Here is a 23208-nt window from a genome sequence, read left to right as displayed (position 1 = left end):
CTACATGCAGAACTTCACTAAAATAATTGGTCCTGCCATTTAAATTTCCTTTTTTTACTCACCCTATACAACTTCGATCCGAGACTATATGTCTGTTACCAAAGAAAATTATTATGAGGCTGTTCAGGACTCAACCATCTACGTCATAGGTATACATGTATATACAAGTCAACGGGAACTCCTCGACGAATCGGCCATTGGCCACGCCCCTCAGTAGTCATCAAGTTCTGGCATGATGGCACTCGCGTTTCGGACTACTGCCATGTAAATCTGTGAAAAAATATTAATACAATGCATTAAATTCAAATACATAATATAAATTTATCAAATTGGTAACTAGATCCTTTCCCAACAATGTGCTATGACTATGATGCAGGGCCTAAGGCTTTGTTGTATCGTGAAGATGTTCAATTTCAGACCACACAATGTAGCAGAATGTTTTCGGAAGATGTTGTTGCACAGTTGTGATCTATTCTTCATTAATCATCACAATAAGTCGTCGCACGTCAGTCATGCAATTCTTTCTCACTCAAGTGACAAACTTTTTCATGATGAACGGTGACAAGCGTGAGATGCTTTGTCATTTTACATTGTGATCAGACATGTGGTTTGACTTGCAAAATGAATTGGGGTTGACTTGTGTATACATATGATTCACTAGTGATTGACTTGTCATTGTTGTTTGTTTGGATCGACTCCCAGGCTAATTAACTTGTGATCGTCTTGCCATTGATTTGCGACTGACGCGGTTGACTTGGATTGACTTGTCATTAACTTAATTTTCATTGTTTTTTTTTAAATTGACTTGTTATTGAATTGTGATTGACTACAAGTCACATTCACGTGATGGAATTGTGATTGTATAGCGATTACTTTACGACTGGCTTGCAATTGACCTGATTGCCATTGACTGATTGGCTAATAATCGAACCGATTACAACCTTTTGTATTTATGGTGGCTCTCAGAGGAGCTGATGATGCTGTGAGGAAGTCCTTACGATCAGATCTGTAGACAGTTTACTCACGTGTTTGATCCGATTGTCGGCCATGTCACTCAAGGTATACACCAGGTCAGCGAAGGTCGGTCTCTTGTTCGGATCCTCGTCCCAGCACTCGCGCATTACGGCATAACTAAAAAGCAACAACGGTAGAACCAAGTTTGGTCTTTTTCGGATCAGATTTTCATCGCTGTACATAATTGAGCAGTAAATCTGGATTGTTTTTTTTTGCAAAGACATTCGAACTGAGGACCGGGAACCAAACTGTACTTTGTTATTTTATTGCTAGGCAAATAGCCGCCTCCTTGTAGCGCTGGTGCACCAGGACTTTGTAAGTAGCCTACCCTTCGTCAGTCTTGTTGCTTAGCTGCAGGGCGCTCCCTTTAGTCCACACATGTAGTTCCCAAATACCGCGAGTTTTAAAGGTAATTTGTGCATTTTGTTCGTTTGAAGCACAAAAGTTCTCCAATCTAAAGAAGGGTGCTAAACAACTAACCTGCTTGTGAAGTTTCAGCTCAGCCTCAGCTGAATATTTCGAGAAAAACAGCATTCTATGATCTCGATTTCATATCAAAAGTTACTGAATCATGTTTTGAATTGGGCCTGAATTCAGCGTCCGAGACACTTTCTTACTGAGCCGATTGCAGCTAGCGATGTCGCGCACTGATCCGACGAATTATAGCAACCGCGTGCGCGTGTGCGTCGTGTCAACGCTTACGCGCGCTTAGCCGAATTAAAAAAAAAAACCAACTACTAACGGAAACTTCCAACGATTGACGCACCGTTAGAAAGGCCTTCTTTCGTTGATTTCCTGAGAATGACAGCATGCCATAAAGAATAATTTCACAGGGAGTTTAGTCCCCTTACTATCTTTCAACCAAGTATGGTTTTCAACAATAACTACGTCAGGTACTTTTTGGATAGCTGCAAATGATGGACTGTGATATCTTTAAGAGTTTAGATATGGCCGCGTCCAATTTGGTCCTTTGGCTACGGCTGGAAATAAGTCACATGTCTATGGGGAAGTGGCTACAACCGCTCTCATATGATCGTGTGTATAACCCAGCCGTAGCCAAGTCATTCGGACACAGCCTATATATATACTTAGAGGCCCGTGCTGATAACACTTCCACAGAAATGAGAATTCTTACATTTTCTCATGACAGTTGTCTGGTTTGGGCATACGGTATCCCCTTCTGATTGTTTCTGCCAGCAAGTCGTTCGAAACGGCTGGATATGGAGTTCCGCCTTGAATTAAACAAAATAGGTTAATAATAGTTAGCTTTGTTTTTATAGGCCTGGAAACTGTGATGGGATTAATGGTTTTGGGGATAAGAGTTTAGTGAGGAGAGGCATTATATTTGTTGCACAGTACATTCACAGGCAAAATGGTAAAAAAACTCATCATCGTTTTCAAAACTACAACCATCCACCTTAAAAATATCGAAAGACAGGTTGAAAGGAAGTCACAAAGGATACAATTTGACAACACAACATTGGCATTAATGAAGTAGCTTTTTATTTTAGCAACTACTTCGTTTTCTTTTGCAAGAAGAGTTGTTAGCTTCAAGAGCGATATATCCTCCAAATGTTGAAACAAAATAATGCCGATGGAGAAGGTATAACAGTCTATATCCTGATTACTGGTGCTTACCGAAAGTGGCTATTTCCCACAAGAGAATTCCGAAGGACCACCTGTGTATAACAATATAAAATTCGGTACAAGGTTTGACTTCCAAGAGATATTGTTCTTTTTTTAAGTCGAAACCAACATTAAAGAAAATTCGCCTCATGCATCAGCAGATGTTGAGGAAAAGTAAAGCAGATGTTGAGGAAAAGCGGTCAAAATTTTCCACGGTGGGCATATTGAGTACCCCCCCCCCCCCATTTTGCAAATGGATGCCGCGGCTCTAAAAGGGTAGGTTTGTGATGGCTTCACATTCGAAAAAAGAAAGATTCTAATAAATATATTGTCAATGTGGAGTTTAATCCGTTTATGAAAGATAGGCACAACTTTTTATAGGGGCATCTTGACTACCCCCCCCCCATATTACTATGGCTGCCACGCCCCTAAAAGGGTGTGTTTGCGATGGTTCCACTTCTGAATTTTTTTTCTGGTGAATATTAATGTCTGTAGGAATTAGCTTCATTCGTTTATCAGATGTGGGCACATTTTTCCCATGGTGGGCATAATGAGAATCCCGCCCCCTTTTTTTCAATATGGCTGCCACGCCCCTAAAAGGGTGTATTCGCGATGGCTCCACATCTGAATTTTTTTCTCATGAACATAAACGTCTGGGGGACGTTTGATTCGTTCATGAAATATGGGCACAATATTTTCTAAGGGTACCCCCCCCCCCCTTTTTTTAAATGGCTGCAACGCCCCCAAAAAGGTACTTTTGTGGTGGCTTCGAATCTTGAAAACACTATAATCTATATAATTATGTCTTTGTGAAGTTTCCTGCTTTTGTGACAAGTGGGAACAAGTCCTGCCCCCCTTTTTTTTAAATGGATGCCGCGCCCCTAAAAACGTAAATTTGCGATGCGCCACATCTAAAACATTTTCTGGCATGAATACGAACATCTGTGCCAAGTTTCACGCTTTTATGCAAAAGTGCACAATTCATCGATATTTTGTCACATATCCGCTGGACTATTAGGATTTGTTTTGAATTAGCTCCCGCATTTCAGGATAAAAAGACGCTCCTGCAAACTTACACATCGCTCTGTGTGGTATACAACTGGTGCCTCACTGATTCGACGGATAACCAGCGAAGTGGTACTCGTCGCTGCATACAAAAATAAAACGAGAGAACAAATCAATCAACAGATAATACAGTATCTGTTCCGCTTGGTTGCTTCCTCAATCTTAAGTTGCTGTTCCACCTTTCGATTGACTATAACTCTGCATGATTTCTTGTAGTTGAGCAAGATGCTTAGCCTGAAAACCGTTCAGATCATGTACAACAAATAAATCGTCAAACCACATTTATTTTTACCCCTACCCTCCAGCAATTGACCAAGTGGATTAGTAAACTCCGAAATCAATCCAGGCCCCAACATAAGAAAATTAAAAAAGAAGAGCAAGCCTGCAAGTGCCTGATAAACTGACGATGGGCAATGAAAAGTTACAACCCCATTTCCCTTGGGGGGGGGGGTTGTAATGATAGAATCCTTCAATAAATCGCCAAAGAGAACCACAAACCCTTAATGTCTCCACGTTCTCCCCACGGGACAGACTGAAGTCAGAAACCTTGGCAACCAATCCGTTCCCGATCAGGATGCTTCTTGCAGCCAAATTGCGATGAATAACCTGAAAAAAGGAAGAAATATTTTCACTACTGGTAAAGTTCAATTTTGACATTTTAGTAGGCCTAAATTAAAGTGAATCCCTATGGTTTCTCAATTACTTCATTGCTGAGATCCGAATTCATTTAAATTCTAAAGACATTCGCAGTGTGACACGACGTATTTCGTTTATTAAAAAAAAAAACCATATGGTGGTTGAACAGGAGCTTTGCATACTCAAAATTATAGGTTCAACACAGCCGAATTAGTTAATACAAAACTCGGAGTTGCCAAGATGGTTTAATCGATTATGCCTACCATGGGCGTCGCGAGGGGGGGGGGCAAGGGGGGGCACTTGGCCCCCCCCCCCCGGAAAAAAAAAAAAAAAAAAAAGGAAGAAAAAAAAAGAAAAAAAGAAAAAGAAAAAGAGGCGCGAAGACAAAGTGGTGTAAATGTATTGAGTTGGGGGGGGGGAGGGCAAAATGTCCCTGCTCCCCTCTTAAACTGATAAATCGAAAATGTGTTGAGAAATACAAGCATTTTTTGGCAAAATTTTTGTGCCCCCCTCTAGAAAAAATCCTGGCGACGCCCATGATGCCTACCCCCGCATTAGCAAGGTGCTCCATTCCCTTGGCAACATCCAGAGCAAACTTGACCAGCTGATTGAAAGACAAGGCCACCTCGTCTGAGTCTGACTGTGAGCGAGCCGTCCGCAAGTAGCTGCGCAGATCACCATAAGGAAGATATTCCAAGGCGACGTACAACACTCCTTAATACATGTATAGGAACACAAAGAAGATAGCGTCGTCCTAGTAGGGCTAAATCTGAATTTGAACCTGTGGTTAATAATTTTCATCATTTAAAGTCATTGAAGGAGCTCACCTCACCGTACCTCACCCCATCCCTTCTGATTTTGCTCAATTGGACCCGCTCCCAGTTCTCTCTGTATGTCGATGGAAATGTGGCTACTGACATACAGATGAATGATATCAGCGGTTAGCCGAATAAGTCTGCATTTACTACTTCCAAAATATAAGCCCTCGTCCCATCTGATTTCTGTAAAATACTCGTTTTATTAAGCCAGTATAATACTCGTTTTTCCACTGATTAAGGTCATTTTCAAAACCCGGGTTCACCTCGGTCTGTGGCTTCAGGCATGAAGTTTGGCAATGGGGCCAGAGACGCAGCCGAAGCCTTGGTTTTGGAAAAGTCTCAAAACTTACCTTTACGTTGGCAAGTACCAAGTAGTTGTACGATGTTAGGATGGTAGCCGATGCAAGCCTTCGTCCGTAGCTCATCCATGAAATCATCTCTGTCGCATGCAGATACATGTCCTACAAGACGGAGAGGAAAGTTATGATATCGTTTGCAAATAAAACGCCCACGAAATGTGTTAACGTGCAGGAATTTGCGTAGTCCATTATGTTGTTTGTATACTTTTAGTGGGAAAACTTGAACCAAGAGTTTCTTGAAGAGTTGTATTTGTCAGTTATTTTGATATGTCAATAACGATCCAAATCTGGAACAAAAACCAAAATGAATAAAATGACAAGTGAAATTTAAAGCAATGAAAATCAAAATCTCATTAAAGGAATATCAGTCAATTGTTTTCTCCTTAATTTCGATTATACCTGTGAGCATCTTGATGGCAGCCCAGTTCACGTCTCCATCCTTCCTCACAGCTCCTGATCGCACCTCACCAAAGTTCCCAATGCCGAGGACTCGCTCCTCGACGATGAGGTCGCCCCAAGGAATCCCCCATCCCTCGGCCCAAGACGGCAGGCCAGTGTCTGATGGGATCTCTTCATGCATCACATTCTGTTTTGTTATGGTGTTCTGGAAAGCGACTTCTTCCTTAACTGCTGTGGTATCAGACTCTAACTCAGGGGCCACCGACTCCTGTACGTCCAATGCATCCATCACAGTAATGAGAATATAGTTAAACTACACTCTTAAATTTCTTTGGTCAGATTGACCGGGAATCCGGGTTCTCATTGGGCCATATTCATACAGGATCAAATGTGACACTTGTCGGGTCAAAAATTACAATTTTGACAATGTTTTCGGGTCAAACTGACCAGGAAAGATTCGGGTTTTTTTGACCCGGACAAATGTCATTTGTTACCCAGAAAATAGCCTCTTTTTATTTTATATTTACATTTTTTCAATAGAATGTACATGTGAAGATATGATGTGTTTATTCTCATGTACATATCTTACCATGTCGACACTTTCTTGAAGATTCGACACACTTTGTGCACTTCCTGGTGCTTGCTGTTTCCTTTTGGCTCTTGCTGATGAAATGACAATAGCAGCGACTATAAGAGTGAGCATTCCCATGGCTACACTGATTATGACAAGGATCACTGTCATGTCGACTGTACTTGCTGGCTTCTTGCCTATCGTAATAAAAAAAAAACGATTACATTTTAAATTCCCATTGATCGTTATTTTTCCGGTCGTATTGACCCATTAGAGCGGATGGCAAAATGTCATATTGGCCCAGAAGTGTCAATTTGACCCCCAAAATTAACAGGTCATATGAAGCTCGTATCCGAGTCAAATCTGGCATCAGAGACTTTTTAAAGTGATTATTAACATGTGATTTGTCAACGGTGACTGGTGAAGGAGTAATGTTAATGACTCTTTAGTTTCAAGTTAAGGACATTTCCGGATGAACTTGATCACCCAATCTCGGCTGAGAGTGGTTCCCATGCACAGGTAATAGTCCACAATGAAAAAAAAACATCTGAATTGGACAATAAACTACGAAGAAACTGAAACACAACTGTTTCTGTTGGCTGCAACGGTCACAGAATAAGTGAAAATATTGTTTATTTAAATTTGTTTTACCGTCGCACGATCGGAGTTGAACCGTGATTGCAAGCTCTTCTTTCTCTGGACTCGTTGCTCGGCATGTGAGACTTTTGACGACGTCTTTACTGGACGGGTTTGAAACAGTGAACCTGCTAAACACGTCCACTAGTTCGTCCGTGCTCGGGGTCTGAACCACGGACCCGGTTTCCTCCCTTACGCCGCCAATGACCCAAACGATTCTCCACGCGTCGGGTGTGGCTTGTCGCACGGCGCATTCGAATGCTCTTCCCGTCTCCGATGTGACGCAGATGGCCTCCGAAGTATCGCTGACAAACTCTCCAGTCGAGAGATCCAGGAGCTCCATATACGATACAATTTCTGAATTTTCAAAAAAAGGATTTTTGCAGGTAATCAGATTCTTTCATAATTTCGTATACGTGACAAAATAAAATAAACGAATGGTGGTCTCACCAGGGCAAGTCTGGAGCTGCACGGTGACGCGAAGAGGCTCTGTCTCAAAACCCGAAGCCTGGCAGGTAAGGCTGTTGATGAGGCTTCCATCCAAGGAGTTGAAGACGGTAAAACTTGTGTTCATGTTGAATAATCCACCCAATGTCTGAGTTGAATCCACTCGTCCGCTTTCATTCCTGATTCCATCGATGATCCAAGTCACCAAAATGCCTTGCCGGGTGTTTAGGACTGCACATGCGAAGGTTCGCTTCGTGCCCACCTTGAAGCAGATGGGCTCAGACTTGATGCCAACCAGTTCCCCGGACGAGAGATCCACAAGGCGCATTGAAGTATTCACTACTCGGTCTGGATGACAGTGGAAATTAAAGTTAGTTTAAAACAAGGGGGAATCCTACGTACCGTTTTCCAGCATGGTGTACATTAAAAAAGGGCCGCCCCTTGCCGGAGCCAGGCTCCATACCATCTTGCCGTTGTGGTTTCCCGTAAACGAACCAGTACAGACCCGATTCAGGCTCTGTATCGTGTTGTTGTTACGGTTTGCCGTAATAGCGCCAGCACTAGACCAATTCCGACTCCGTACCGTCAACATGGAGCTGCTTTGCCGCAGCCAAGCCAGCATTGGCCCGCTTCTGGTCTTATATACCGCCACGTTCAAACTGTACGGTACCGCCGGAACAAACCCATAACAAGCCTGCATCGGGCCAGTATCGTCATGTTTCTGGGATATGCGGTAAGCTCTGCCGATGAGCTGAGCACTGTGAGCAGCTGTATGAGGCAATTTGCATGGCATTACCATAATAAAGCCCGACCTTAATTGCCGATATAGAAGGAAGTGTACGAGTAGTAAATGGCGTAGTTATTGTGTCCCTGAAAATTAAGACTGTGGGTTCTTTGTCCTTACCATTACAAGACTTCAACTCAAATGTGGTGTTGATTAGTCTCTCGAGACCCGTAGCCTGACAAGTGACGTTCTTCGGAAGTTCGTCTTCCGACGGGGACAAATTGAAGGTGCTGCTCACTTTCACCAGTCTTCCTGCTCCGGTCTCAACGAAACCTGGTTCAACTCGCTCTCCCCCGACGAACCACACGATGTCCCAGACGTTGGGTACGGCGTCCCGAACTACACACTCGAAGCTGCGTACAGCTGAACCAGACCGACGGACACAGATTGGTTCAGAATCACTGTCGACGAGTTTGCCTGTCAGGAGATCTGTAACGCCTACCGTCGTATTTGGTTCTGTAGAAATGTTAAGAAGTGAAAATAAAGAAAACTGCTGCAAATTACTTACTAACAAGATTGACCTGAAACAATATGAACAAAATTAGAGAGCCTAACCTTCGGTTCAGACATCGACTGGCGTTCCAGAGTCGCGCTGAACCAAAAAAAAGGCAAGATTTGAATTTACATGAACAGTTCGACGTCTGAAACAATTTGGAGCGACTACACTAGACGCGCCAGATGGCGAAAGATTGACTTTCAGAGTCGTTCAAACGACTCGGGAGCGACCTGCTATCAGACGTCGCTCTAGTGAGCCGAACTCAATGCAAATGTATCTAAATGTATGTAAATAAGAAGTGACCTTCATAAAATAGGACTGCAGTCGATGTGTTTGACGCGCAACGCAGTGCTTATTATTTGAAAGATTTCTTTTTGCAGAATCAATCCTTTCAAACACGAGATTTCGGCGTTGTGAACGTACCTCTGTCGTCCCATTTGAGTACCAAAGTGTGACGTCATTTAGAACCAGAAAGTGTAGTGCAAACGAATGGAGTACGCGCGCGTGATGGTTCATAGGCTGAATCACGCGCAAATGACTTTTACACAGTTTTTTTGGCGAAAAAACCGTGACTTCAAGTATCCATTTGGTAGAGGCATCGCGCAGTCTTCAAAAACAAAACATTGTAAGTGACGTGACGTGCAAGAGAGGGCGGTAGCGCACATAGTGTGCTAGCTGTATGCACTGTATACATAGACCTATATTAAATTGTATAGTTCGTCCTTCCAAACTCGAAGATGCTAGCCAACATCTCCATACTAGTCGCCGGTGTTGTGTGTGGTCAGATTGCATAGGTCCAATTCTAGCCAGAAAGCTACGGCCACACACTGGACACACTAGGTCGGGAGGGGGGTGGACACGTAGGGGGAAGCATGTAGCTGACGAGATTTTGGTTGCTATCGTTTCAGCTCAGCCTCCCTGATGCGACGGGCTTCGAAACTTGATGAACCTTCGTGTGATAATCTTCTCCATTCCGTTTGATCCTGGGTATGTTCTTCCCAGCTACTCATTGATGTAAGCTTCTTGGTAGCTTTTAGGCATTCTTGTATCTATTGAATTGACCTCCAGCTGATCTTTTGCCTGTTATTAGTTCACCGTAGAATATCTTTCTGGGGAGTCGATCATCAGGCATCCGTACTACATGACCTGACCAGCGAAGCTGAGCTCTCACGATCAAAGCACCTACACTGGGCAACTCCGCAAGCTTCAGGACTTCAGTGTCAGGGACCTTGTCTTGCCATCTGATGCGTAAGATCTTGCGCATGCAGGAAAGGTGGAAGTGGTTCAGCTTTCTAATGTGGCGGCTGTAGGTCGTCGAAGTTTCACAGGCGTACAACAGAGAAGTCATGACTGCAGCTTGATAAACACGCAACTTTGTTTTCAAGCTTATGCCTCTTCTATTCCACAGACGCTCACGAAATCTTCCGAAAGCTGAGCTGGCTTTGGATATCCGGTGTGTGTTCGTTGTCTACTATGTGGACCTCTCGATCTTAACAGGGTGCTGCCCAAGTATATGTAAACTTGTCAACAGAATGAAGGGTGTGATCTCCAATAGTGATAACGGGTCACCATAATACTTGGAGCAGGTTGAAACATCCCGTCTGACTTTTTCAGATTGATTGAAAGTCCAAAGCTTGAGTAAGCTGTTGCAAAGCAGTCCATGATGAATTGTAAGTCTTCCTGAGTGTGGGCGAGAAGAGCGCAGTCATCGGCATATACAGCCTGTCCCAAAATAAATGCTGCAAGCAGAAACGGGCTCTGTGTCTTTGGAATATTGAAAAATGTTTCATGATGCTTACATAATGTTAAACCTGGGATATTCAGCTTTCAAATATTTGTTTTTATCAATTTTGCTTTTGCCAAAACACTCAAAAATCCATTTGTGCCACTTTCTACATTGTTAGGCCTGCGAATTTTTTCCCAAACAACATCCGCATAAAAATTCGCGTTAGGCCTATGACATGACAAGACATGGCACCTGTTCAAATCCGACTTCTATTGAGGTTTGCAATTCCAGAAGATATGTTTTTATTATGATGATTTGGAGAGTGTGTTACAAGTAATGAAAACAACATTATAATATGAATAACAAAAGTGTTTCTTCACCTATTCATTACTAATTGTTGTTTTTTCCCCCGATCATACTTGAGCATAATATTGGCAATACTGCTGTTTATAGTATCAAATTACGGAAAGTGGCACAAGTGGATATTTGAGTGTTTGTGTTCAATGGACCATATCTCTGATTCGGCAAAAGCAAAATTAGTAAAACAAATAGCATTTGAAAACAGTATATAAACATCATGAAATATTTTTCAATATTCCAAGGACACAGAGCCCGTTTCTGTTTGCAGAATTTTTGGGGGGACAGGCTGTATAGGAGTTCACAAACTAACTCATCGAATACCTTTGTTTTCGCTTGAAATCTTCTGAGATTGAAGAGTTTTCCAAGAGCCCTGAACCTCATCTTCACGCCGATGTTGATGTCACGGAAAGCATAAAGAAGCCTGCTAGTAAACACGACACTGAAGAGCGTTGGTGCAAGGACACAGCCTTGTTTAATTCCATTTGATACTGCAGGGGAAGGCTTTTGAAGACTCCCCATCGTCCATTACTCGCGCCATCATACCATCATGAAACTGCTTCACCATCTCGATATACTTTTTAGGGCAGCCAATTTGAGACTTTGTCAAGTCAACGAAGACACAGTAGAGGTCGGTATTCTGCTCTCTGCATTTCTCTTGTAGCTGCCGGGCTGCAAAGATTATGTCAGATGTACCTCTTCCTTTTCTGAAACCACACTGGCTGTCGGGTAATTTAATGTGTTGGCAATGTGTGTTGTGAAGCGATTAAGCATTATTCCGGCGAGTATCGTACCAGCAATGACCAGCAGAGAAATTCCTCTGAGGGTGTCACACATGAAATGATTCATTACAAACAGTTCAGTCGCATCTTCCATAGACGACCACGCGCGTGCACTTGTAGTGGCATGAACACGACGCGCTCTACTCCATATAGCGATTCTACACAAAGCAAAGAAAAAGACGGCCTCACGGCTGTTTCAACTAGAAGATATATTACTTAAACATTCTGGAGGAAAAGTTTTACAAAATGAACAACTAAACATCCGTACCTTGTACATTTCCCTACTTGTGACAACACGCAAATTTTGACTAACAGCAGAATGAGCAACAGAGATTTGCACGTAATTGACAGTGTGACCGGCGGGCTACCGCAGTGTGCGTACTGCACTGAAAGTTCCCGTATTCATGACGCGCCGTTACTTCAAGTAATAAATGCACACTTGGCACTGTAAAAATTTGTCTACTCAACAGTCCTTTGGCCGCCATAAAATACGGCTAACACCATTTTGCTACGCTCCACCACTGTGTTGTTACAAAGTAACAACTCAAAGTCAACGCGCGCGCGCCCGCGCGATCAGGCGATGGTAGACTTGTACTGACACACACGGCGTATACACTCATGCAAGGGATATACGCAATTGCTGCGACAAAAACCGTTCCACACGCACTTCACGTAATCAATAAACTGACTTAATAAAGTTTAATACTGCTGTTCATGTTGCGACTCGCCGCGTACAAACTGTTTGTAATGTGCCTTTCTTCTTATAAATGTAGTGAGACGTCTTTTACGAGGCACCGTACAATTGGCACACAGCCCAGAAAAATGTATACAAACGCGCACTCAGTGCCGTGAACGCGCGAATATTAGCCCTTTTCTGCCTGCACACCAAAGTGTGAGTATCGTGTACAAAACTTGTGCTTGAAAACCAACATTTTAGTTTCAAATGAGCAAAATTTGTATTATCTTTACATTCTAATGTCATAAAGCAAGTTCTCTGCTACCGCTGGGCTAGGTTTTAGTTTATTTCATGTTGACAAAAGGAGTGATTTGGAGGTGAATTAGTCTTCACAATCTCAAAGTTTTAATCACCGTGTGTCACATGTTGATTTATGGCAATATGGCTGTTTCATGTCAGGTGCAATTTGGAGGCCTAGTTCACAACAGCCGTACACTGGCCAGGCGTTCGGGTAACCGGTGAAATCTTAGGAACCTCACTTTGAATCTGGGAACTTTAGAAATACAAACTTTGTGATTTAATATATTTTATCATTGGCAACAGTGTCACAATTTATAGAGCTAGAAACTGATCTACTATCTTATCAATACTTTTTGTAACACTTGTTTTTGTGAGTTCAAATTTAGATCAGGTGTTAATTTAAACTATTGTTATCGATTTTTGTGAACAAGTTCAGGAGACCAAGCATAATTTGACTCCTGCTTTGATTTGTTTCTGTTTGTCTTGATTTGTCCTTGGCGTCCTTAAATCTAATCATTTGAGCGGACCTCCTTACTGGCATACTGCTACATAAATGTGGCCAAAGGAGGCATCGTTGAAGTACTCCTTTGGGGAAGCACTCCTTTGGTTCATATCAGTTGGAATACTAGCTCTGTGAGGCGTTGCACAAACGAAGCATCTCCTGCTTTGCATATCTCGGCAGGAATTGTGTCGGAACCAGTTGCTTTACCCAAGGATAGTCCATCAATGGCTTCTTCAGTCTCGGCGGTAGTGGGCACTTCAGCTAGGGCTACATTGACAGTACTCTGAAGCAGTGATCTATTGCCTCAGTGCTGAGTTAAACAAATTTTCAAAATGAGAATCGCGACGGTCCATGAAATGGTTCTTTTCTGTGATTAGTGTGGTTTCATCAGAGCTCATGACGGGGTAGAGCCAGTTGATTTTGGACCATAAATTTTCTTGAGCGCATCATAGAACTTCTTCATTTATTTACAGTCTGGGGAGGTCTGGAGCTCGTCCGCTTTTTTTTGCTCCACCGTGAGTCGCACATATCTCTGAGTCTGGCCTGCAGTCTCTTACGGATGCTCTGGAAGGCTGCTTTCTTTGATGCGGATGTTTCATCATTAATCATGGATAGGTGTAAGCGGTATTTCTCTTCAAGAAGTTTCTTGATCTCCTCGTCATTTTCATCAAACTAATCTTGGTGTTCCCGAACAACGGGGCCCAACGTTTCAAAAGCTGCTGTGTGGACTGCATCTTTGAAGCATTTCCAGTCCTTTTCAATATGTCCTGAGACCAATTCAACAGAGTTGAACTGCTGGTTCATTGCACTGCACAGTTCACATTTTACAGCGGCGGTCTTTAATTTGGTAACGTTGAGCTTCTTTGGCGGCTTCTTGCCTTGAGGTCTCCTGAGTGCTGTGATGTTGAAGTTGAACGTCGCACGGATGAGTCGATGGTCAGTCGAGCAGTCAGCTCCTCTCTTAGCCTTGGTGATTTTCACATCTGCGATGTCCCTCTTCCTGATTATAATCAATCAGGTGCCAAGTCGAAACAAAGTGTTGTTGATGGTGTTGTTGTGTTCTGCACATTTCGTGAGGGGAAGGAGACCATTTTGAATAGCATGTTCCAATACCGTGGTTCCCTATTATGCCCTGCCATATATGATGAATTAGAGCCAACACGAGCTTTGAAGTCGCCGAGAATTATGAGTTTGTCCTTTATGGGAACCTGGGAGATCACTTGTTCCAGATCATCATAGAACTTGTCTTTGACATCATCCGGGTTTGTCATGGTAGGTGCATACACGCTGACTATGATGGCATGTTGTTTCGCTGTGAGTGACAGACGCAAAGTCATTAAGCGGTCGTTGATACCCACTGGGTATCAAGATTATCTACGATGTGATTGTTTTTACGGCAAAACCAACACCAGCTTCATGATATTCATCGCTGGGACGACCACTCCAGAAAAAGATGTAACCAGCGCCAAGTTTCTTGAGATGACCTTTGCTCAGCAAAACGAGTTTCACTAAGTGCTGATATGTCAATGTTGTATTTGGCAAGCTCTTTGCCAACGAGTGCAGTTCTTCGTATAGGTCTATATTAGGGGCATCACGGAGTGTTCGCACAGTCCATGCCGCAAAGTTAAGCGGACGTTGTTTCGCATTCCTGCAGTTGATATGCTTTCTTTGTGAGTAAGTTGTCGATGACATATTTTCATTTTGATGATCACTAACGGTAGAAAGATCATCCTGGAGGATGTGTCTGTGTACTTGGGGAGGGGGGCGGGGGCGGGGGGGGGGGGGTCGCGGCGGAGATGTTACCGCACCTGCGCGTGACTTTGATTTTGCGCTGAGTCAACCTCACTCTATCGACTTCGCTCACCGGGGGCCAGAGGCAAGACAGAGTCGAGACGTCTGAAGATGGGTTCAGCTGTAGTGGATGGCCTGCAGTACCTAGTGCGCCCGTATCGATGACCTGAGCTCTCCACAAAGCTTCGCTCCAGTGTCATCTAAGCAGGGTGATGTAGCATATTTTGCTGGAGATGCATCAAGGATCGACTACTAAGTTCAGCGTTTAGCAATGCAGTGCTATAGACGAGCTATTGTCACACTTATGTCAATTAAGTTCGGTGCAGCAGGAGATTGGCATCTAGAACTGACCTAGACCTTAGGTCGAACCGTAATTTGGCGATCCAAATTGTTTTTAACGCCGTGCTATTGTCGTTCTGAATTTAATTTGATATATGAGAGAGTATTACACCAACCTCTTATAGTGAATACAAATAAACCATATCCAATGAATGTCCACATCTTACGTTTAACCACGTTTAACCACAATCTCTTGATTCTTGTCATGCATACCTAGACTGCAAATCGATTGTCAAAATGTACGAGTGAAGTCATTTGTTTTTGTTTTCACATGATCTTATATCTAACTAATAAGGAATCAATGCAACTTTTAACCAGTTCGCTAACCCATAATGTTTGTGCACGAAATGCCGGGTTTATTCATCATCCATGACAAAGGTGTTTTTCGAGCCTTAAAATAGGTATTTCTCGGTATCGCGTCCTGTCCATGCCTTTCTCAATATTTATTAAACATTTCAGTAATTTATGATTGGTTTAGAATGCTCTATTCTCATTCCAAGTGTATCATAATGTAAAATGAAACTCAACAAGTACTTCTTGTATAACCAATAAACCTGACTTTAAATTTGCAAGTTTCAGTATGACACGCTGGAATATAATAGTAACCATTTAAAAGAAAACATTCCGTGGAGCAAACCAAAGTATCATGACAGCCCGCATGGAACCGCCTTTTTCATTATCTAAACGGGCAAATGTTGAGCCGAATCGAAACAGCAATGTATGATAATTTCGGTTTAGAACTTTATACAAACCATCTTTCGGTTTTCTTTTGTTTTAATTATTTACATGAGCAATATAAATGTAGATGTAGTTCGAAATTATCAAACAAATTAATGCAATTAAAGGTAGAACTATACGGGCATTTTATAAAGTGTACTAAACGGACACTGTATGTAGACAACGTGACATTTGTTTAAAAATTGGATGTGACGCCATAATTTGCCAAACGGTAATTCTTTTCCTCGCAATATTTACATGTCTTGAGGTTTGACTGGTTTAAAGGTGTCGGTATACTGTTTGGTACTGTTTAATAAGGAACAAATAATGTGCAAAATATGCCTAAAGGGATTAAAAGACCATGACATGGAATCTACTTAGGAACATAATACTATTTTGTGCCACTTTCTACTTCTCCAACATGTATGAAAACTCTTTGACATCCCTCTTTGGTTTTGTTTTATTGTGAAGTGCACTTCTTTAAACATTTAAAATCATCCATGCCTTTCGTGACAACGGAATGTGTTTTTGGGAAGATACTGTTCAGTTTAGGGGTTTTCTGTTCAAATTGTGAACTCCAAATTTGCTCATGGAAAAACTTTTGTGGGAAAATTTGCTCATTGGCATATACTGCCATGTTCTGAAAAAAACAGCGTATCACCAAAGAGAATAAAAGTTACGACAACACAATATCCAAAATTCTGGCAACTTCCTGTGCTGAAATACCTGTGACGTTGACGATATGCCTAAAATGACGTCACACTCTTTGTCATGAATATCCAAAATCACATTAGCATATAATAAAAGAGGTACCAAAACATCCTTGAAAATGGCAAAATATAAAATATAAATAAGGTTAAATGGGACAGAGAGGTGCATTTTCAAGAGGAGCGCTTTTCAAAAATTAATTTACGACATATGGGACAGTTGCATGTTTTGGTTGCTCATGGTGATTGCGATGCGTCATTAGAAGTAGCATTAAATAAATATATAATAGCTCTATAGATGTGAGATAATTCATTGTGGAAAAGGCATTAAATGACAGCATAGTTTTAGGTATCTTGCGGAAAGGAGCAGCAAATAGTACATAAAGGGTGTTGTACTGGTTGTTTCGTGTGCCAGCCTGTTTTCTTGTGTTGCATGTTTTTTACTATCTTATATTAAGTTTGGGACTTTTCATACACCGTATTTCTTCCATTTCGATTATAACAAGGTAAGTACTACTCGACCACATTGACATACTGCATAGATCTTATTAAAAGGCTACATGAACTTTGAAATGGGGAAGGATCATTTGGAATTACCCAGAAAAGGGCCCACCTATTTAATGACAGGCACCTTGCCTAAGTGAATATAACACTGGTATATCAAATAATCATGTTATTTTTTCCGCCTGAAATGGTATCATTTTGGAAAAAAAATATATATATGGCATTGTAGGTGGTTTCCAAATAAGGTGCCTGCATTAGAAACAGAAGCCCAATGTTAAGGTTGTTTTTGTTTGTCTTTATTAAAAAAAATGTATATCGTGTAGGGTGCAATTTCACCATAGAAACGACTTGGCAATGACTGTACAAACCTCACTTTACGTTGTGTAAATGAGGAATGATAGCATGGTTTTCTAAAGAAATGGCGTTTGATTACAAAAGAATAAGATGAGTAAAACTCCGCCATGCTGGTCGATATTAATATAGATTAACCACTGGTTTTGACACAAAGGGCCCACGGGGCGGGGAGTTACATAGGCGTTATGTTTTAAGGCATTCTTCAACAATTGGTAATCAACGACCCCCGCCCCACCCCCACCCCCACCCACCACCCACCACCACCAAACCAACCCAAAATGTCCACGTGAATTTCGAGTCTTTTCAAGCCTTACCGAATACATCCAGTAGCAGGGTTTTAATACTCTGGCCGAGGTAAGCCACTTCGCACTCATAGCAGCCTTTCGATGTCATTCTCACTGGGGCGATGTTCAGTTTGCAGTGCTCCTCAAATCCGTCGTGGATACCGTGTTGGGGCCACGAACATTGGTGCAATACGAGCCTGAGACCAGGTTTGTGCCAACTGACAACAATGTCCTGCTGCCAAACAGTTCCATTTTTACCTGTTACCAAGCACGTGAACGTTGCATTCTCTCCAACGAAAGCATAATTCTCTGCCGAGAGGATACTGTGCGAAACCGCCTCACCTGCATTTTTGGGGGAAAAATCATGCACTCAAACCGTGTCTATAGTTTTAAAAAAGGTAAGGTAAGCCTAGCAAATTAACTGGTCTTTTAAAGCACACGGATTGCTGTTTAATTGGTTCATATTCGCTGCAAGTGTTTCCATGCATGCCGGATTTAGCTGGTGGCGTAAGCTGTACGGAGAAAGGGGAACTTGGATTTTCACACAACGAGCTTCCGGGAGGGGTGTTGCATTGACGTAACGTGTCCCCATTCAAAATATTGAATTGAACAAAAATATATATCATTGATTTTAGTGCCACCCCCCCCCCCCCCCCCCCCCCTGAAAGATTTGTGCACCCCGGGTGCCAGGTGTATAACTCTATAGTTACGCCATTGTTCCTGGCTCTTAGTGAGTATTAAGTCAGTTACAAAATGGACTGCAGGCTGACCCTCTGGGGCCACCGGACCTGTAAAGCATGAATTAACAGGGATAAAAGGAAGAGAGTATACTAGAGGCCATCCTTCCTTGCACTTAATTGCCCCTTTATATATCGGCTGTTCGATTACATGTTGTTTTCTTCCGGAAATGAGATTTATCCTACGAGGACTTTACATCTGTAAAAATGCATGTTGTTATTATCATTTAAAACTCATACTGAATCGGGTCTGCCCACAAGCACTCTACATTTTGCCACACTGTCAATTCGAAAAATTAAATTGTTTTCTACAACGGCCTTTGACCTTTCTCAGGGTATGCCATCTTGAAAAACAAGCGAGGCAAATAACGCCCCAAAACATGGCGACCTAAATAGTGTGCCACGGTGAACGAGTGACTCTCGCAAGTTACAACGGATTGACAACCTTTTGAATGAATCACAGCTCAAATCCCCCGAAACATCAATCTTTATTCTAGGCAGGTCATGTCTCATTGCATTTTAAAGAAGGTTCTTATTAATGAAGCCTAAAATCAGTGGCCGAACTGAAATTTCCGTGTATAAGTAGCTAAGCCGCCGTCAACGTTTCGCTCGTTAACCTACGCCCTGCAAACAATCTTCCTTCACAATATTGTGAAGGAAGTATGGATGTCATTATGCACGGGTAGCTTATCTCTCCTTGACCAATCCCGGCCAAAATGGTTGGGACACTTGGAAATAACTTAGCCTCCAACGGTCACCAACTCCCCCGCTCCCCGGTCAAAGTTGTTCTCTCCAGCTGATGGAGCCCACACCGCGCAATGAGAGACAACAATGACAGGGGGCCGGGGGTTGTGGCCCAGCGAGATTTAGCCAGGATTGCGCGCTACGCATGATAAACAACAGCAGTGTTGCGTGCTGGGTCACAGGGCACGGAAAATCTATCCAATGAGAGTTCGAAGAGATCAGCCCTTCCCAGCGTCCTGTTTGCAGGGCGGGGTACGATTGAACGTCAATCAGATTTTCAAATCAATCCCTTTTTAATCCGTCCCCTTTGCGTTTTCTGAGCTGATATTTTGGTGGAAATAGGCTGCACCAACTGTCATTCGCACAGGAACTGTTATTTCCCAGAAATAAGTGGAAAGGGAGCCCGACACGAACATAAAAAAATTCTCCTCCAGGGAGATATTTCTCAACGGTTCGTATCGGGCTTCCGTTCCGCTTATTCCTGGGAAATAATGGATCCTGTGTGAATGAAAATTCAAGGATAGCCTGATAATGTAAGAACTTCCTACCAAACAAATACAATTTAAGCTCAGAAAACGCCACGGATGGAAAAGTGAAATTAAATAGAAAGTCTCGGACGTTGACTGCGGTGATGCGGCTTATAAACTACTTCAAGGAAATATCAGTTCGGCCAGTAGAGACTTTACATTATAAGACCCTTCTTCAAAATGCAATGAGACATGACCTGCCTAGACTACCGGTACGGATTGATGTTTCGGGGGATTTGAGCTGTGATCCACTCAAAAGGTTGTCAATCTGTTGTAACTTGCGAGAGTCACTCGTTCACCGTGGCACACTATGTACGCCACAATGTTTTGGGGCGTTATTTTGCCTCGCTTTGTTTTTCAAGATGGCGTACCCTGAGAAAGGTCTATTCGAACGGTATATCCGATTTTCAGATTCTGTTGTCAAAACGTCCGCAAGGCAGCAGCAGAAAACATGTACAAGCTCAATGCGACTGAATTGGTGAATCTCGATCAAGGGATGGGTTGGTCCGGCCGGATGGAGTCCCTCTCCTCCCCTAACCCAGGTCCACAATTATAGAATTCAAAATTCAATTATATGCTTATCAATTAATACCGCAGCTATAATCGTAGAGACCTAATTCGTTAAAGGCATGGGATCATTCGCAAAAACGGAACTGCAAAATATTGAGAAATATCCGACTTGATTGTAAGTAAACAATAGGATCAAGCATCCGGTGGAATCGCTGCGACTATAGTGATTTTCAAGATGGTTAGGACCTAACCATCGCGCTGTCAACAGAAACCTTCGCTTTGCATCGAGAAAATTAAGATGCATTTTCCAAGTTTTCTAAAAAATGCAATATCCACTGAGCTGAAATTTGAGGTTAGGTTTTGAACTTCTTCGTTTGATTTTGAGTGGTGTTATTATTGTAAACATACAAAAGGCATGAACAGCTAATGGTCCTTCATGCCTTTAAGGCGGAGTTAGAGGGCAATAAACGAATTTCAAATTGACACCGATGCTCTCAGTGTTAATTACATTGGGTCGTATAAAAACTGGCAAATACTAAAAAGTTTAGGGGAAAAATCAGCAAAAGCATTTGCTTTGGAGTAAAAGCATTATGGAACTTAAGCAAATGCTTGAATTCGTATGAATAAAAGTAACAATCTACTGTTCAGCACTTGGTAATTGTACATGTGGAGGAGTATTAGTTTTCTTTGTACTTTATTCCTAGTCTGTTTCCTAAATAGGAGTAGCACCCCCTTCCGCTCAGTGAAACCTTGTCGCCCCCCCCCCCAGCGGCCCCCCCCCCCCCCCCCCCCCCACTGAAAAATTTCTGGCTATACGCCACTGCTTCCCCTCTAGGTTAATACCCCGACTCCTCTTGACCTAACACTGTTTACTTTAGAGAGGGTCACTGACCTTCCTTTTAAGAGTTATGTGATCATTGAGCAGCAAGGCATCATGAAGTGAGCACCTCTATTCACTAGCTCCCTTGCCACATGTACATAGCTGATGCCAGATTTTCCCTCCTGGTCATCCATTCACTGAACTTTAGAGGTGTTGTCATTTAGTGCCTCTCTATTGGTGCTGTGTTGGTATTTTCTATTATTTATACTTTTCTCTTTCTGTTCCTCTCTTCTTCGAACCAAATTATTTTTTTTGCTTTTGGAAACCAGTTAAAGGGAAATTTGAAGATAACTTTTGAGTTTTGGATAACTAACTATTCCCCCTCTTAAAATGATTTGTTGAGCAACTGAAATTTCTTCTTCTTTTTTTGGTGAGTTTGATACTGAGCCAAAATTTGTTGAGTTTCATGTGAAAAAAGTATTTTTTGGGTTGTTGTTTGAAAATCAACTCCTGTCTCTGTCCCAGCTTCTTAAAAGTATTTCGTGCCCAGTCATTTGAACCAGGACAATTTGCTCTCCCACGTGTGTTTAAGACAGTGTGCTATTTTTCCAGGTTACGTACACATCAACCCGTAAGCTATCAGGGGTGGTTAAATGAAACGAAACTCAAGTTCCTGCTTTGTATCATTGCTCCCAATTTTCGCTTCTCCGATTTTTCAAGAAATGGTCGGCCACCCATGCCACACTTCTTTTCTCAAATCAGTACACCTTCTTGTATTCTGATTTTAGACACTCCATCCTCCGTGCAATATACCTTTTCCTGCCTAACCACATTTATATAAGCAGCTATTTTGCATACTAATATTTGCTTCCCTCTTTTCAAGTTGCCCGACCCAGCCTTAATAAATGACTAGTAATTAATCCAAGTCTGAACAATTTACTCCTTTTCATTCATACAAAACGAAGCGAAAGCTAATTGTTTAGCAAACACTACAAAAGTAAAAAGTACATACCTTTAATTTTTTAGCAAACCAGTAAAAGCATTCGCTTCACTTCTATTCATAAGGATCCAAGCAAATGCTTACAAATTGGTAGTAAACCAAATTCTACTTTTTATACAAACGACGCATTGTATGACTTCGACGACATTTTTAAAATTCTCTCAACAGTAGACAGCACCGAAGACCTCGGTTTCAGTGCCAATTTGAAATTCCTCTATATTTTTGTATTTGCCGATTATGAATGAGTTTTAAACTTCTTTGCGTTCATTGTAACAAGCTTAAAATAGCAAAGAACACAATCCGAGATACCTGCAAAGCATACGGTCTACTTGAATTCAGTGGCTTTTTGTAGTTGGAATTTGTGTGTTACGATAACCGGGTGAGAGTCTTTCCGAGATCAGAAATGTTAGTAACTAAAATAGTTAAACTCCTAACGAGATGTCAATGTTTACGATTGTTTTACAGGCCTACCTTTTGACGAATGAAACTGAAGTGCGAATACTGTCAAAATGAGCAGAGCATCCATATTGATGGCCCGGACGGAGAAAGTTTCACAACTGAACTGAATCGAATCGTATGTTGAAGTTATTCATAACCTAGTCTTAGCACAAGACGCCAGTGATCGATAGTGGATCTGGCATAGTGCGCCCTCTAAAGCCCGGTTCATACTCCTCGCGAATGCGAATGCGAAGCGAATTCAACGTCATGAAACATTCGCTGCGAAATTCGCCGAGTTATAATAATTATGTTCAACTTTAACGAATTCACAGCGCGACTACTTGTCATGACGTCACAAATTCGCGTTCGCTTTCGCTTTCGCGCCGAATATTAACCAGGTTTAATGGCATGTCTGTATGATTCAAAACCAAAAAGGTGATTGATTCTAGCTGGAATTACATTACCCCTATATTAATTTGTATCATTAGGTGATGACAACCCAATGATAAGACATTTAGGGCTGAGGTAACTCCAGCTAGATT

At 42.1% G+C, this 23208-nt stretch overlaps 2 protein-coding genes across 2 annotated transcripts; both read right to left on the bottom strand.

Annotated features, from left to right (window-relative positions):
* Window positions 1-2638: 2638 nt before the first annotated feature.
* On the bottom strand, window positions 2639-10199 carry LOC119730017. The gene is made up of 11 exons (XM_038202811.1): window positions 9998-10199; window positions 8476-8811; window positions 7575-7919; window positions 7140-7481; window positions 6507-6685; window positions 5918-6185; window positions 5510-5620; window positions 4889-5055; window positions 4204-4311; window positions 3717-3787; window positions 2639-2693 (listed from the first exon to the last, which is right to left on the bottom strand). Exons 1-11 carry the CDS (start codon window positions 10197-10199, stop codon window positions 2639-2641), a joined length of 2184 nt encoding a protein of 727 aa, XP_038058739.1.
* A 3667-nt stretch (window positions 10200-13866) lies between these two features.
* LOC119732524 lies at window positions 13867-15185 on the bottom strand. Its single transcript, XM_038206118.1, has 3 exons — window positions 15059-15185; window positions 14308-14506; window positions 13867-14194 (listed from the first exon to the last, which is right to left on the bottom strand). The coding sequence occupies exons 1-3, from the start codon at window positions 15183-15185 to the stop codon at window positions 13867-13869; spliced, it is 654 nt and encodes a 217-aa protein (XP_038062046.1).
* Between the last annotated feature and the right edge of the window lie 8023 nt (window positions 15186-23208).

The sequence above is a fragment of the Patiria miniata genome, unplaced genomic scaffold, assembly GCF_015706575.1.
Source record: "Patiria miniata isolate m_02_andy unplaced genomic scaffold, ASM1570657v1 HiC_scaffold_1, whole genome shotgun sequence".
In the NCBI taxonomy this organism is placed as follows: domain Eukaryota; kingdom Metazoa; phylum Echinodermata; class Asteroidea; order Valvatida; family Asterinidae; genus Patiria; species Patiria miniata.
This window is presented reverse-complemented; position numbering and strand designations above follow the sequence as displayed.